This window comes from Drosophila mojavensis, unplaced genomic scaffold (assembly GCF_018153725.1).
Source record: "Drosophila mojavensis isolate 15081-1352.22 unplaced genomic scaffold, ASM1815372v1 contig_74, whole genome shotgun sequence".
NCBI lineage: Eukaryota > Metazoa > Arthropoda > Insecta > Diptera > Drosophilidae > Drosophila > Drosophila mojavensis.
In genome coordinates, this window is record NW_025318899.1 from 11,111,280 (window position 1) to 11,127,170 (window position 15,891).

The window sequence follows — 15,891 nt, forward strand, 5'->3', positions numbered from 1 at the left end:
AAACATCGCAGGAACAGAAAAAAACGTCGCAAAATCCTTTTTTTTTATTGAATTTTAGCCAAACGTGCAATGATTTTTTTCGTGTGACGGCAGCGCCTCATACATAATAAATATTTTTAAGCATACTTTGCAAATTAATTTCCCAACGAATTTCGAACGACAAATACAAACGAACAATTAAACGAACTCTCCGTGTTATCAGTATTTTCTATACAAACGACAAAGAAAAAACAACTACGAAGAACTCAGTAACAATAAAGACGACAAAAAGAGGAAGACAAAAAAACCAGCCAACGATTATTTTGTGTTCTTTCATTTTGGTGCTGTTTGAATGATTTGCGGCAAGCGTGAAAAATATTAACTCGAAAGCTCAGTTCAGTCTACGAAGCGTCTTGGCAGCGTGTGAACCGTACATAAAAAAGAATCTGCGTCGCTCTACTTAAAAAAATAAAGTGGGTCTAAAGCCAACGACGAAACGAAATACACGAAAATAAATAAATAGAAATATTAAAAATATTTGCACATCAATCTTTGAATAGTGCGCGTGCAAAACAGAGGCAGCTATTTTATATATATACAAAATATATATGTTTTTTAACAAATTGTCTGTCCACCTGTGTAAGTGTATTTTTGTATGTGTGTGTGTGCTGATAAGCCCCCCACAGGCAATATATTCAGTTTAAAGTACATACGAATGCCTTACGCTACGTAGGCGTATACGTAATAAGAGCTACAATTGTAGTTATTTCAAGAAGAATTTCCAGAAACAACCAACAAGTTGAGCGTACTAGCCGACATAGGTTAGTATATATATTTATACATACATATACAGATTGTATAGACATAATAATGATAAATTAGTAAATGACGCAGTGTTAAAAGCGTTAAGGTTTATCATATCTAATCAATTGACTTCATGTCCAAGTAATGTTAGGTCCAACCACTTGCCTCCCCATACAATACAATATTTACTATCACAACGCCGACAGCAAAATATACATAAGAAGTGTGTAGAAAAAAAAAAATATATATATGTATATATATATAAAGCGAACGTCGATCACTGGCACTTGGGAATTTTTTTTTATTTCTTTACCTCAGGCCATTGCGATAAGTCAGCTCGTTTATACCTCGTATTATGCCATAGAGCAGCTCATATAGCTCATTGATTAAATGATTGAATCACAACACGCTCGGTTTATGTATGAATGTCGTATGTGATATATGCAAAAACTCTTTAGTTGTTAAAGCACTCTCTTGATTGTTGTCTTAATCAACGACTCAAGCCATATAGAAATTAAGAATAGTTAAAAGTTAAGAGACGCCCACGCAACAATTTCTGCTGATTTATTTTGGCGCTTCGGCTCGAGTCTTTTCGCCAAAAATGAGAACTGTCTAAAATTAGATTCGATTCGTAATGTGACCAAAACAAAACTGAAAAACCCAAAAAATATATACATTTATATATACAAGAAATAAATAAAACTTTTGCTCGCATCTGTGGGTTGGCGTCTCGTTCTTTTTCCTCGTTTCTGACAAACTTCACAAATGGTTAAGTGCCAAAAAAAAAAAGAAGAGATTTTACATGCCATTCAATTGTTTTCGTCTGGCTCGCATGTTGATGCTGTTTGAATAGAAAAAATATAAATAAATAATTGGTTTTCTGAGAAAAATCTGAAAAGGAATTCCGATTGCTGTTCGAAATAATTGGCTCGTTAAAGAACTTTTACGTGAAAGATTTTATAAGAAAATTAAATATATGCAAGAATTATTTTTAAACAAATGTGTTACCAGATTAATATTTTGTATTATTAGTATTATAATACACTTTTTATCCATGTAGCAACAGGTTGTTACTCTCCCTATCTCTTTCACGCTCTCGCCTTCTCTTCAAATTTCACGAACGTTTAGCTCACGCCTGAAGCCGACTTCGTATTGGACGAAACTGTTCTCTCTACTCTCCTAACAAATCCCTCTCCTTGTAGGTTTCATAATTGACGTGTGTTTATCGTATTCTACACTCTTCACTGTTCGAAATATTCTCTGAGGATTATCTTCTCACATTCGAAGTGAAAGTTTTTCTATACTCTCATTAAAATCTCTCTTTTAGGCTTCTTCTTCCTTCCGTCTACTTCTAGTTTTTATATTTCTGTTGTATTTTTGCTTTCTGTATATCCTTATCTTCCATCTCCAGTTCGCTTCAGTTGTTGACTTCGCTCAAGTAGTTGTAGTTTTAAATATCAAGCGACACCGATATCTGATGTTAGACATGAAGTGCTCAGCGGGTGATGTGTATCTACAAATATATATAGTATATATGTATACATTCACATATAGATAGAATAGTTATGTGTTTTATGACTTCTTATCTACATTGCGAATACTCTAAGATTTCTACTCTCAACACATGGGAGGGAAATAGACATAAGAAAACGGGTATATCGCTTTGGAGCTAGAGTATGTCTTGCATATGGAGTAAAAGTATTGCTCTATCCCTAATATTGCATACTTCTTTTGGCCTTTGTCATATATAAGCATGAGTCAAAGTTTTCACAAGAATAAAGTCTGCATTAAGCTTAGATGTAGCATCAGTCTAAAGTAAAAATTAAAAATTTATAAAACTGCAAAGGTATTTAGAGCATTATTTAGTCGTTAATTGATAATTAAAGAAAACTGGCCCATGTCTTCTTGAAGTTTTAAATGTGGCCAGGCCATTAATCATTTGACATTTATCACATTATTTGCTTATCAGGGAAGACACAGTGCTAAAATAAAGCCATCTATCAACAGTTTGGCAAATATACAGTTATACGGTGCCATTTCATTCCGAAAAAAACCAAAACAAAACTTGTGATTTATAAAGGGAGGCGTCACTAAGCGCCTGCCATAAAAGAGCTCGCTCAGATAGCGCCAAATTTTATAAATATATATAAGATATATCCTAAACATACATATGCATACTCTATATAAGCAAATATTTAATTGAAAACATTTTTTAAAGCATTTTTAGCATATTTCTTAGTTGATTCAAAGTGAATTTTAAGTCTAAATATGTCTGCGCTCTATCTCATTCACACTTCTCTCTCTCTCTCTCTCCTACTCTTTTTAGGTTGTCAATAGCAGCAGCAGCACAACGACGCGCGTGGAAAAGAAATCCCAGCGCTTGCATCACATAACATCATCATCATCATCGACAACCCAGGCGTCATCATCATCATCGTCGTCTTCCTCATCATCCACGTCTTCGGAAATGAAGGCCGCCGCCGTGAAGCGGGATCTCACTGATATCAAAGTCTCCATGTCGGAAATCGAGAAGTTGACAGCGGCGCCAAAGCCAGCGCCGACGCGAAATCATCCATCGATTGATGACCTCAAGGGTCGCAATAGCGAATATACCATAGAGAAGCTGAAAAACAAGTGAGTACCACTGAGAGAGAGAGAGAGAGTGAGAGCGAGAGAGAGAGAACGACCAATCTCTATGTCTTTTTTCTTGCAGAATTCGCGCCTCGTTCGAGAATCTGGTGGATGGCAATGATGATGGCAGCTGCCATGGCATTGTGACGACTCCCGACGGCGATGACGACTGCACACATCCCCACTTTGGCAGCGGGCTGGAGCTGACGCATCCAACGGCTGCGCAGCTGAGCGCCAGCAGTGGCTTAAGTGGCTCGAATAAAACCATCGACACCATCAAGTTCGAGGAGAAGCGCTCCAAATCGATGGCCACCACCAAAGTGGTGGCCGATGGCTTCAGCTCCGAGCAGGCGACCAGCAATTCGGCGGAAATGAAGCGTCTGCAGACCGGCGACATCGACTACAAAGAGGCTAAGGCTGCGTCGGCGGTGCGAAGCCGTTTGGAAATGGATGGCGTCAAAACAGAGGAGAATGCAGCCGTAATGCAGGTGAGCAGACCAATCAATCAATCAATCAATCAGTCAATCAATCATGTTGACAATGCTAACTCGTTGCGTAGCTAATTACATGCTTTAGTGTAGCCATTGAACTCTGTTATTAAATCTGCGTCTAGCTGACGGCAAAGCTCTGCAAAAGCTTTCTATTGGCTAGTGACGCAGCGCTCGCAGTCGAGCACAGCCCCACAGCCCCCGCTCTAGACAGTGTGTGGCGCAACCCCTAGGGCAAAGCTCGAGCGAGCCCAACCGTTAGACCGGGCCACTCCTTTCAGTTGAAGTTCGTCGCGTGCATGTTAGAGTCGTATAAGGCACCAGCGGCGCCAAAGCGGGAGCTGTAGCTGGAGCTGTTAATGGCTGTAAAATAGTAAAATATCCAGTGAAAGTTTAGTTCAGTTGCTTAAGAGACTCCCCCCAAAAAAAAATCGATTTTGTTTGCTATATGTTTGCGCGGCGCCAAAAAGTAGGCAACAGTCTGCTGCGAAATACCATCGCGTATACGTAATATGTTTCTCTACAAGTGCCAGCGCTCGTGGAGTCCACATCTCGTGCGACACTTCTGCTCCGCCAAGGACACCGGCAAGGTCTCGATGCTAAGAAGAATTCAGGTACGAACTGCAAGTTGTGCCAGGCAACGTTACCACGGGCAACGTCAGTTGCCGTTGCCAGCTTATCTAATCAATGCGAGGAAGGGCGGGGAAATAGCCAGGCGGGAAAGGATTGTGCCTGTCGCATTGCAAATTAGCATAGATGATTTTATGATGCGTCTCATTAGAGATTGTGAGCAACGCAATTCCCGCTGGCTGATGAAATTTTATTGCACCTATTGCATTGAATAATGTTCAGGTAAAGGCCACACGTTAATGGCCAGCCAATATATAGGGCATATAAAATGAGTTATTAAATGTGTTAAATGCCAAATGTCAGCTTAACCGCACGGCAATTGCTGTGGACGTCGTTTTAAGGGTTTCGAATAAATTGTGCATTAAATTACATTGCGTATACTTAATATTTAATTTCTGTGAGTCGAGCTCGAGCTTGGATTAAGTCAAGTCTTTGCCTTGGCTCATATATTAGCAATATTTTGAAAGGATATCGATAATGAATTTTATTCAGCTACATTACATTATTCAATCAGATCAACTCATGCTATATTTTCTGTAGTCATTGATCAAGTATTAATTTATGAAATATGATTTAAATAGTCTTAGTCAGATGTTGGATCAACCAATATTTTGTGTTATATTTATTACAACTAATGTTGGGAACATAGGCAAAATTTGACTCCTTGTGATTTATCCATAAGAAAAAGATTCGACATACATTTCCTACAAAATTCCAAAGTTTCTCAATTTACATTCCAAGTAATTGAAAGCCCTATAAATAATATTATATTATAAATAATATTTCTTGTTAATCAAATCAAATGAAAGTTCTCCAAAAAAAAAGTTCCCTTCTTCACACATCCAGCAAGAGCCCAAAATGAGCTCGCTGGCATTTGGCCAACTGCCAACACGCTCCATGTGGGCCAAACAGTGGCTAATTGTTTATGCCGCTATCACAAGAATCTAGCTGACTTTTTCGATATTCGCCACGGAATCAGTTTTATATTAATGTGAGCTGTACGACGACTAAAAGTTTGTACAATTTCGATCTGGAACTTCAAACAAATGCCATAACAAATATATTGCATGTATCAAAAAACAAACTTACATTATTTAGTTTTTCTGTTTGTGATTTATTTGGACGCTATTTTCTCTCTAAGAATTTCTATAGAATTTCGCTCGTTGTTGGGGCCAAATGTTGTATTTTATTTATTTTCAAGCATTTTTCTTTCTTAAATAAAATGGCACCGAGTGGCGCTCAGTGCTCAGTATCAGACAAGCGATCGACGCGAGCGTTACGCTATAAAGGCGAGACGATTTTAAGTACACACATATAAATACGAAATATATATATGTACATATTTAGAAATATATAAATATATATGAGTGGGCATACATATATGCTAAACTATATAGACAAGAGCTGTGCAAAGTGATTTGTATATTGGCACCAAAGACAACTCGACGACGACGACGACGACGACGACGACTTCCTAATTATAATAAGAAAACAGAATTGAATGAGTCGCGTAGACAAATGGCAAAATAATCAAAGCAGCAAGAGGAAGCACAAGTCGTAGGGAAATCAAGTGTAGACACATAATTAGAACCTGACCTTCGCTGCGACATATTTATAAAAAACAGTCTATGTGGTATAACACTTGTGTCGACTGAACGAAGAAGCAACAAGTTTTGAAATTTCACGGGAGCTGTGATGAAATTCTCTGACTGAACGGGAAATGTGTGCTACGATAATAACTCGATGAAAAGCAGCATGCAAAACATGCGATAAAGCGTATGAAATAAACTTGACGAAACAGTAAAAGATTATATATAAAGCTGTTCTCTTTAACTTAATTGCTCTGGATTCTTAACGAAACTATAAACTGTCATTTGAACTGGAGGAAAAACTTAACGAAACTTCAATACATACCATTTAAAGGTCTTCCAATTTTGAAGTTTTCCATTACTTGACGAAAGTTGGCTAAAGTGCAAACTGAACGAATTTCGAAGCTTAGCTCTAATACGCAAATTCAACGAGCATCAACAATGGGCTATCGTATGAGAAAATATGTGAGATATATACGTATATGAGAGACATTCGTTAAATCTTGTGTATATAATACGCGTTGAATTATGCCCTGTATATGTATATCTGTTCTATCTATATGTGACTATACATATCATGCATATATCACTCACACGTTCGTCAAGCCCCGTTAATTGTTGTTAGACTCAACTGTAATACAGTAACATATATTTAACAGTGTTGTAAATTATCGTAAACTTAAATTGTCGGTCAGTGTCACAAACAGAGACACACATACAGGCATATATACATATATGTAAATATTAATACGACGATTCATCGAGCGATATTCACTCAACAGACGCACACACCCGCACACACTCACACTCTCCCTCTCTCTCGCTCTCTCTCTCACACAGACAGTGCGAAAGCGTCAGCCGATTTCTGCGCTATTTTTATGTGAATCAAAATAAATAACAAACTGTATTTAATCGTATATAAATTCGTATAACAGTGAGAACACTTAAAATATTTCGAAAACAAGAACATCAAATTGTTCGATCGGCCACTGAGTCAGTTCGCCTCCGCCGCCTGACATTGGAATACGTGTTCCAGTACGTCTGCCACGCCCCACTCTCTACTCTCTACTCTCCACTCTCCCACCTACCAATCTTCACTCACCATGTCGAATCAACCGAATCAGCCGCCTTGGCCCGTACGCAAGGGCATATTCCGTTCGAGCGGTCAGTCGGAGTTTGTGCCAACGCGTTCGCCCAGTCCCATCGTGGAGATGCCATTGTCGCCGCCGCCCGTCGGCTCGCCCGTCGGCCGTTTCGCTGCCCACAATAGTAGCCCGCTGTCGCCACCGCCGCAACCCATACAAGTGGTAGGCGGCGGCATGTCCACAACGTCCGCTGCCCGAATGTCGTCGGCTGCCTCGAGTTGCTCTGCCTCGGCTGCCAGCGCCTCGTCATCGTCGTCTTCGTCTAGCTCGAGTTCGAGTTCCAGTTCCAAGTCTCATACAAGAGTACGTAAAAGTTCTAATCCCCCTTTGCAGCCAGTCACCACCGTCCGCGCCCTTTCGCCACCCCACACAACCACTACAACAATGCCCAACAACAGCAGCAACAACAACAACAGCCACACAACAAGCAACAAAAATATACGCGAAATACCCATTGAGGTAGAGCAAAGCAAGGTATAACAGCTGGCCTAGCCCAAGTTCAATAATCTTAGCACAGAAATCAAACAATCAGTATATCAGTTTATTTTGTGCAACTGTTATACTCGTTGTATAACAGTGCTTGCCACTGTTATACTCAGCAATAGGAGCATGTAATTAGCAACGGCAACAAGCATTTACATATATAACTGTATATAACTGTTATAATCACCTCCCTTTCTAGCTAACTATACTTTATATATGTGTGTATACATCACTCTCTAACTGTTCTACTCTCGCATCACCCTGTGTAGGAGGCACTCTCGCTGCGCACCGGCGACATCACACAGCAGGCGAGCAACAAGGTGGCCGCCGCCAGTATTAAAGTGCAGAGCGACAACTTCTCCGCCGACAAGCAGGCCATCTCGCAGTCGCAGCAGTCGCAGACGATGACGTCGAATGGCATCATTAGCCAGGAGAAGCACGTGTCGTCGGCCTCGCAGGCCAACTACTCCATGACGCACAAGGGCGTGTCCAGCACGGGCAGCAGCATGATCTCTTCCTCCTCGCAAATGTCCGCCACCAATGGCCAGCTGATCAAGCTGAAGGATCTCAAGCTGGACGACCTGAAGTCCTTGACAGCCGGCAGTGGCCAGCAGGAGATCGAGCAGGCCATCAACAAGTATTCGAATGTGCTGACCTCGTTCGTTAGCTCCCTGCAAGACGACGATGACTCCAGTGGCTCCGGCGGCGCCGAGAAGTCCGTCTACCTGCAAAAGATCAACGAGGTGATCAAGCGCGCCTGGGAAGTGCCCACCCACGGCCACGAGTTGGGCTACTCCCTGTGCAATTCGCTGCGTCTCAGCGGCGGCCTCGATCTGCTCATGAAGAACTGTGTGCAGCACAACGAGCTGCAGTTCTTCTCCGCCCAGCTGCTCGAGCAGTGCCTGACCACAGAGAATCGCTCCCATGTCGTCGACAATGGCCTGGACAAGGTGGTCAATGTGGCCTGCGTCTGCACCAAGGAGACCAAGAACATGGAGCACTCACGCGTCGGCACCGGCATCCTGGAGCATCTATTCAAGCATTCCGAGGGCACCTGCTCCGATGTCATCCGCTTGGGCGGACTGGACGCGCTGCTCTTCAAGTGTCGCACCAACGATGTGGAAACTCTGCGGCATTGCGCGAGTGCCCTGGTCAATCTGTCGCTCTACGGCGGTGCCGAGAACCAGGAGGCGATGATCACGCGCAATGTGCCCATGTGGCTGTTCCCCTTGGCCTTCCACTACGACGACAACATCAAGTACTACGCCTGCCTGGCCATCGCTGTGCTCGTGGCCAACAAGGAGATCGAGGCGGAGGTGCTCAAGTCCGGCTGCCTGGATCTGGTCGAGCCGTTTGTCACCACACACGATCCATATCAGTTCGCCAATTCGAATCTGTCCCATGCCCACGGCCAGAGCAAACATTGGCTGGAGCGGCTGGTGCCGGTGCTCAGCTCGAATCGCGAGGAGGCACGCAACCTGGCCGCCTTCCACTTCTGCATGGAGGCGGGCATCAAGCGCCAGCAGAACAACACCGACATCTTTCACGAGATTGGCGCCATCGAGGCACTCAAGACTGTGGCCAGCTGCCCCAATGCGATCGCCTCGAAGTTTGCGGCGCAGGCGCTGCGTCTGATTGGCGAGACGGTGCCGCACAAGCTCTCGCAGCAGGTGCCGCTGTGGTCCGTCAAGGACGTACAGGAGTGGGTGAAGCAGATCGGCTTCAATGCCTATTTGAGCCAGTTCGAGAAGTCGCAGGTCGACGGCGATCTGCTGCTGAAGCTCAATCCCGACGATCTGCGCAACGATATTGGCATTTCCAATGGCATCCTGCTCAAGCGCTTCGAACGTGAGCTGCAAAATCTCAAGCGCATGGCCGACTATTCATCCAAGGACACGGCGAAAATGCATCAATTTCTCGCCGAGATCGGGCCCGACTACTGCACCTACACGTACGCCATGCTGAACGCTGGCATCGACAAGAACACCCTGCCCCACATCAACGAGGATATGCTGATGACCGAGTGCAACATCAAGAATAGCATTCATCGCCTGCATATTCTCAGCGCGGTCAAGAATCTGGAGAACTCGCTGCCAAGCTCATCCGAGGAGAATATGGCCAAAACGCTGGACGTTTTCGTCAGCTACAGGCGCTCCACCGGCTCTCAGCTGGCCAGTTTGCTAAAGGTGCGTTGCTGACTTGTTTAGTAAGCGAAAGGACTTGTCTAATGCTGTCTCTCTCTTTCTCTCTCTCTCTCTATCTCACCTTTGCAGGTTCATCTTCAGCTGCGAGGATTCTCCGTGTTCATTGACGTCGAACGTCTGGAGGCAGGCAAATTCGATAACGGTCTACTCAACAGTATTCGCCAGGCAAAGAACTTTGTCTTAGTATTAACACCAGACGCACTGCATCGCTGCATCAACGATGTCGACTGCAAGGACTGGGTGCATCGCGTAAGTAACCTACTCTCTCTCTCTCTCTTCTTCTCTGTCTCTCTTTCTGATACTGATATATATACGCCTTTTCTGGTTTAGGAAATTGTGGCTGCTTTGGAGTCGAACTGCAATATCATACCCATTATGGATCAGCAGTTCACGTTCCCGGACAACCTGCCCAGCGACATGTGCAGCGTGGCCCACTTCAATGGGGTCAGCTGGATACACGACTACCAGGACGCATGCATCGATAAGCTCGAAAGGTATATAACCGGCGCCATTCGGACTAAAGGAATGCTGACCAAATAGTGCCACAAACCCCATTCCCCTCTCTCTCTCTCTTTACCTTTTTACCTAAGTTAGTCAGTTAATTTAATGAAACATTCGATTAGTTTAAGTGCAATTAATTTATTCCGTTAAACTCGATCCTTAATTCAATATCAATCTCAATACATTACCAAACTTAATTTTCCGTTGCGGCAGATTTTTGCGCGGCGAAAAGAATGTCGATCGCATTGCGGCGATGGCGCCTGGTACGCCCGGCGTGGCGTCTTACCAAAGAATGCACAGCAATGATTCCGACTATCAGCAGAGTGGTGCAGGCGGAGGCGTTGGAGGTGGCAGTGGCAGTGGCAGCGGCAGCGGCGGTGGTGGCGGCGCAGGCAGTGTGGTGGATGGCCTAATGACGGCCAATGGCAGCGGACAAGGTGGGCCAACGAGTACAGCAACAGCTGCAAATCAGAGTCAGAGTGCGGGTTCGAATCCGAATCCGAATCCGAATGCGAATGCGAATTCGAATGCCAATTCAAATCCGAATTCGAATACCAATCAGACCCAGCTACAGCGTAGACTAGGCCATCGAGACCACTTAGGCTAGCCTCGAATATACAGCATCCAGCATATGTTTAAGCAAGACAGAGAGGAAGATGATGATGATGATGATGATGATGATGATGATGATGATGAATCCTCAATATGGAAACAACCTCAGGCGGGACTGTCCAGAGGGCCTATGTCTCCCTCTCTCTCACTCTCACTCTCTCTATCTTTAGTATACCGCACACTCACACACACACTCAATCACTCACACACATACCTACATAACTCTCTATCTACTCTACTCTACTCTAATCTAAGCAAACCAACTTAATTATTAATCAATTTAATTTTGATTGCAAACTCGAAACTCGATAATTCACGAGCAGCTAATCACCAGGCAAATAGATACCGGCAATCCCCCTCACCGGCTCGCCAGCGCGGCAGCACCTCCCTCTTGAGCTATGGGCGTGGCCAGGCGAAACGCTCCAACATCCTGCCACCGTATCGCACACAGCAGGCGGCGCTGCTGCACAAGTCTGGCGCCGGCTCCGCCTCGATGCAGAACATCATGCCGCAGCCGTATGCGCCGCCGCGGCGCAGCTCTGCGGCCGGCCTGGTGCACAATGCGAGCGTGGCCAACGGCTATCGGTCGCACAGCGTGGACGGGCTGCTGGATCAGGCGGCGGCCGAGGCGGCCAGCAGCAGTCAGGATAGCTTGAGCACGCCCGAGCAGCGCATAGCGAAGGCCGCTGCCATGGTGACCGCCGGCAGCACGGCGCTGACCAATGCCAGCTCGACGTGCACGCTGCAGCCGGAGGACGAGTCGCAGCCCGAGGAGGAAGTGTGCCCGGTGACGCGACGGGAGAAGCAGAGCCTGGCCCCGCCCAATGTGCAGCAGCATCGCAAGTCGCGCAGCCTGGACCACATCCTGTCCAAGCAAACGCTGGCCGAGCTCCTGCCGCCCAGCAGCGAGCTCACCGACGAGACCCAGAGCATGCAGAATCTGGCGCTGCCGCCGACGCCGCAGCCGCAGCGACGCGATGCGAGCAGCTCCTCCAAGTCGCCGACGCCAGAGCGGCCCATGCAGCGCACAGCCGCCTCCAATCGCCAGAGCCCGGACGGAGTTAGCTCCACGGAGAGTGAGCGCGAGGATGCGCAGTCGCTGAGATCGCAGGCATCGGGCCAGCACGGCAATCAGCAGCGGGCGGCGGCGCATGTGCATCGCGGTGGCAGCCAGAATAGCAATAAGACGTCCAACTCATCCCTCGGATCGAACAATAGCGCCAGCAATAAGACGATCTTTAATCGTACGATGAAAAAAGTGCGCTCGCTGATCAAAAAGTAAGAACAAACGCAAAAGCAAAAGCAAATGCAATTGTGAAATGCGACAGATGATTCGCTAGTTCGACTAGTCACTCGCTCGCTACTTCCATTCGTTATTTCCTAATACACATTCTAATGCACATGCCACAAACTGTCTGATAACGCCTTTCACACAACTTCACACTAAATTTCTTGACTCGCTTCTTGCTGCTCGTTGCATTTGTGCCATCTATCTAAAACAAACGAATCTCATGCATCATACATACCTTAAATACACGCCTTACACTCTCTACCTACCCGGGCCCAGTTACACTACCCCTCGCTCTCTCTCTGTATCTCTTGTATGTCTCTCTCTCTCGCTTTCTTTCTCTCTCTCTCAGTGGTGTTGGTATTCGCTCGCTATATTTAATTATCTCTCGTAGCTCGTTGGTTTTAAGACTCGTTAAGCTTAGCATCCACTAAAAACTTGCCTGCGTTGCCCCCGTTACAAAACTTCTTGAACGCCCCTCTTTGACTCCAACAAAAATGAAAGTCTAAATCTATTTGCCTTGTGATTAGTAAAAAAAAAATTTAAAAAAAAAAATCGAATTTAAATTGCAAAAAAAAAAAAAAAAAATTAATTTATAAACTACTCTTTACGACTGCGCACATAAATTAAAATTAATTTGTATAAACAATTACAAAACAAAAACTAAACTAATTTTAAAATACAAGAAACAAAAATACAAAAAACTCTATTAATTTTAGTTACGTCTAATATTTATTATCCAAAATTGTAAAATTTCTATTCAAAATACATTTTTTTTCTTATAACCGTCCGAAAAAAAAAAATATAACAAAAAATATTTAAGTGATAATTAAAAATACAAAAAAAGAAACGATTTAAACAAATCCAAGCCGAAACTAAATGCTGTACAATATTTTATAATTTAGCAAACGAGACTTAAGGCATAATTTTTATTGATTTTTGCAATATATATAGCTATACATACGAAATATTATTAACGAAATAGTGCCTAAACATTGGATTAGTCTTAAATAAAATGTGAATCATTCAAAGCATTATTGTGTCTTATTGTCTAAATGCCCCAATCTCATGTGATATATGCGACCTCCTCTAACAGCCATACCCAAAAACTATATCATATGCATGTTCATTTCCTGTTCTACATACATACATATATAGTAACTATATATGCGTATCTTTATGTTTTCTTTGTGTTCTTGTTCTTGTCTAATATTCGTTGTTTGTCATTCAGTTAAACTGAATTCTAATTTTTAATGGGTTTCATCCATATTTTTCTCTTATTTTTTTTTCTCTTTTTATTTTGTTTGTTTTCTTTTTGTAGACCATAAAAGCGCAATTTGTTGTACTTGTTGTTATTGTTGTGGCTGTGGCCTTGCCCCTGCACATATCCGATTCGAATTCAAGAACTCAAGAACTCATCATTCTACACATCCAAGAAACTGTCAACGCATCACAGGGTGATTCGTCGTCCAGCTGTTGCCACCAAGAAATAAACAAACAAACAGAAAAACAAAAAACATTCATTGTTATTTATTACCAAATCAATAATCAATAAATGTGTATATGTATATATGTACACAAAACAGACTAACTAACTGTTTTTAATGTATATATTACAATTGCTCTGCACTACATATATTATAGCAACGAACTGGAGGACACTGAACTCTCCGATATTATCCTGTCCAAGGCAACATCTCCAAATGCTGGTCGCATGATATTTTGGTAGCTCTACGAATTATTCGAAACATGTTAAACTAATTAAAATACTCGACGATTTTCTATGAATGTACTCGAAAAAAAAGAAAAGCGAAACAAAAAAAAATTGAAGTAAAACTTATTTTTATGTAAATAAATCTAAATAAATTTAATCATTCCAGGCTGATCTATGACAATCGGAGGTATAAACATAAAAAAACATATATTCAAAGCTTTAAGTCCCAAACTTTTACTGGTGTTTAGAGGGTTTAGGATCCCTGAAATATTATTATACGGCTACGGTATAATACAGGCAAGTAAGGAATTAAGTAGCATGGGCCAACCAATGCCTTTTCAAGGTATCGGCAGTGGGTCTTGGCTTGATTGGAATATGAATTTAACACTAAATTGACATCAGGTATACGATACTCCCACAACGCAACCAACTGCAACCTTGCCCAACCTCAGACGCATTGTTGTTCTCAGTCGTATGATTAAATTCTAAAGTATTGGTGTGACCTTTAGCTCCCATAAGTATGAATGCTGTCCCGATTCTCTTCGTCTCAAACGCTAAGCAACTTCGTGATGCGATGGGAATTCTAAGACGCCTTATTTAACCGAGTGCATAAAAACGAACAGGCTGACAGACTGAGAGACTTACATATGCCTGCTCAGCATATCATTGTCTTTATGTCGACTCTCCTGCCTCAGTCTCTACATTCAATATACCCAATTAGTCCATCTCTAGCTATTAGACGTTTCGCATTGACAATGTAAGTAGGCTTTGCGTTCAGCTTGCTGTCTGAGATTTATTTACGCTCAATTCGTTAGTCGAAGCCAATATTTCGTAACGTTGAAATACATTTTGTCGGAAACAAGAAATTAGACCTACATTTTTTTTTTTTAATTTTTATAGGAGCTGAGGACCTTGGAGTAGACAGGATATCATAAAATTCAGTGCCATGTTGATCGTGGAGCCTTCTGACGAATTAGTCCTGGAGGGACCATTCAATCGTGCCGTTAGCAAGAAAATTATGGTATACAATCCGAGCAAGCAGAAGCGCATTGCGTTCAAATTGAAAACAACAACGCCGCGCTTGTTCTTCGTGCGCCCCAATGTGGGTCTGGTTAAGCCCGAGGAGAGGATTACCATTGATATCTTCGTCCATCCGATTTCCAATGATATCTATGCGCACCGCCATAAGTTCATGATGCAGGCCGCCGATGCCACCGATCCAATTGGGGACTTGCACGAGTTCTGGAAGAATATCAGTCCATCAACCATCTGGGATACCAAACTCAAAGTCAAATTGGTCGATAGCCAGATGGATGGCCTGCAAAAGATGTATTCAGATAATTCTGTGGGCAATGGGGAGCATCAAGAAAAGGATAACACGGACTCAATGACACTCAATCTAATAGATAAGGTGCATGTGCTGGAAGAGGATCGCCTACATTTGATACAACAGGTGGAGACCATCACCAAGCAAAAGGACGAGGAGCGCGAGCTACTGGCCATGAAGCTGCAGAAACAAAAGGGCAATGGTTTCTGGATATTCATGGCGACAGTTGCTGTTGTGCTAGCTGCCCTAATAGGTGGTTGGGTCGCTAAAAAATTCATGTAAAACATTAGTGTACACATACACACGCACATACACATTATATATGATATTAATACAATGGACACTTTAAATAAAATGGACAGGCGCCAATTTGTTGAGGCATTCAAAATGCAACAACTATGCAACACTGGCGGTTTCATGAATTCGATTTAGGCATGTGGCAGCGCTGCTGTGCACAATTCGGCGATGTGGCAACGCCATTGTTTACGCGCAGCTA

At 43.2% G+C, this 15,891-nt stretch overlaps 2 protein-coding genes across 5 annotated transcripts in view; both read left to right on the forward strand.

The window, feature by feature from the left end:
• Window positions 1–14,291, forward strand: part of LOC6582100 (NAD(+) hydrolase sarm1) — a 38,912-nt gene extending 24,621 nt beyond the window's left edge. For 2 of the 4 annotated variants that reach the window (XM_015162284.2, XM_015162279.2), the window contains 8 exons: window positions 3,110–3,417; window positions 3,497–3,902; window positions 8,019–9,935; window positions 10,023–10,202; window positions 10,284–10,447; window positions 10,668–10,891; window positions 11,390–12,344; window positions 13,999–14,291. In XM_015162284.2, the coding sequence (XP_015017770.1) occupies window positions 3,110–3,417; window positions 3,497–3,902; window positions 8,019–9,935; window positions 10,023–10,202; window positions 10,284–10,447; window positions 10,668–10,891; window positions 11,390–12,344; window positions 13,999–14,083 (4,239 nt within the window). In that variant the 3' untranslated portion in view covers window positions 14,084–14,291. Of the gene's footprint in view, window positions 1–3,109; window positions 3,418–3,496; window positions 3,903–7,158; window positions 7,741–8,018; window positions 9,936–10,022; window positions 10,203–10,283; window positions 10,448–10,667; window positions 11,128–11,389; window positions 12,345–13,675; window positions 13,852–13,998 lie in introns of those variants that run through there. The other 2 variants (XM_015162280.3, XM_032731706.2) reach the window with 2 other exon arrangements.
• A 593-nt stretch (window positions 14,292–14,884) lies between these two features.
• LOC6582101 (vesicle-associated membrane protein-associated protein A) lies at window positions 14,885–15,799 on the forward strand. Its single transcript, XM_044009431.1, has 2 exons — window positions 14,885–14,899; window positions 14,969–15,799. The coding sequence occupies exon 2, from the start codon at window positions 15,015–15,017 to the stop codon at window positions 15,675–15,677; it is 663 nt and encodes a 220-aa protein (XP_043865366.1). The 5' UTR covers window positions 14,885–14,899; window positions 14,969–15,014; the 3' UTR covers window positions 15,678–15,799.
• The last annotated feature ends 92 nt before the right edge of the window (window positions 15,800–15,891 follow it).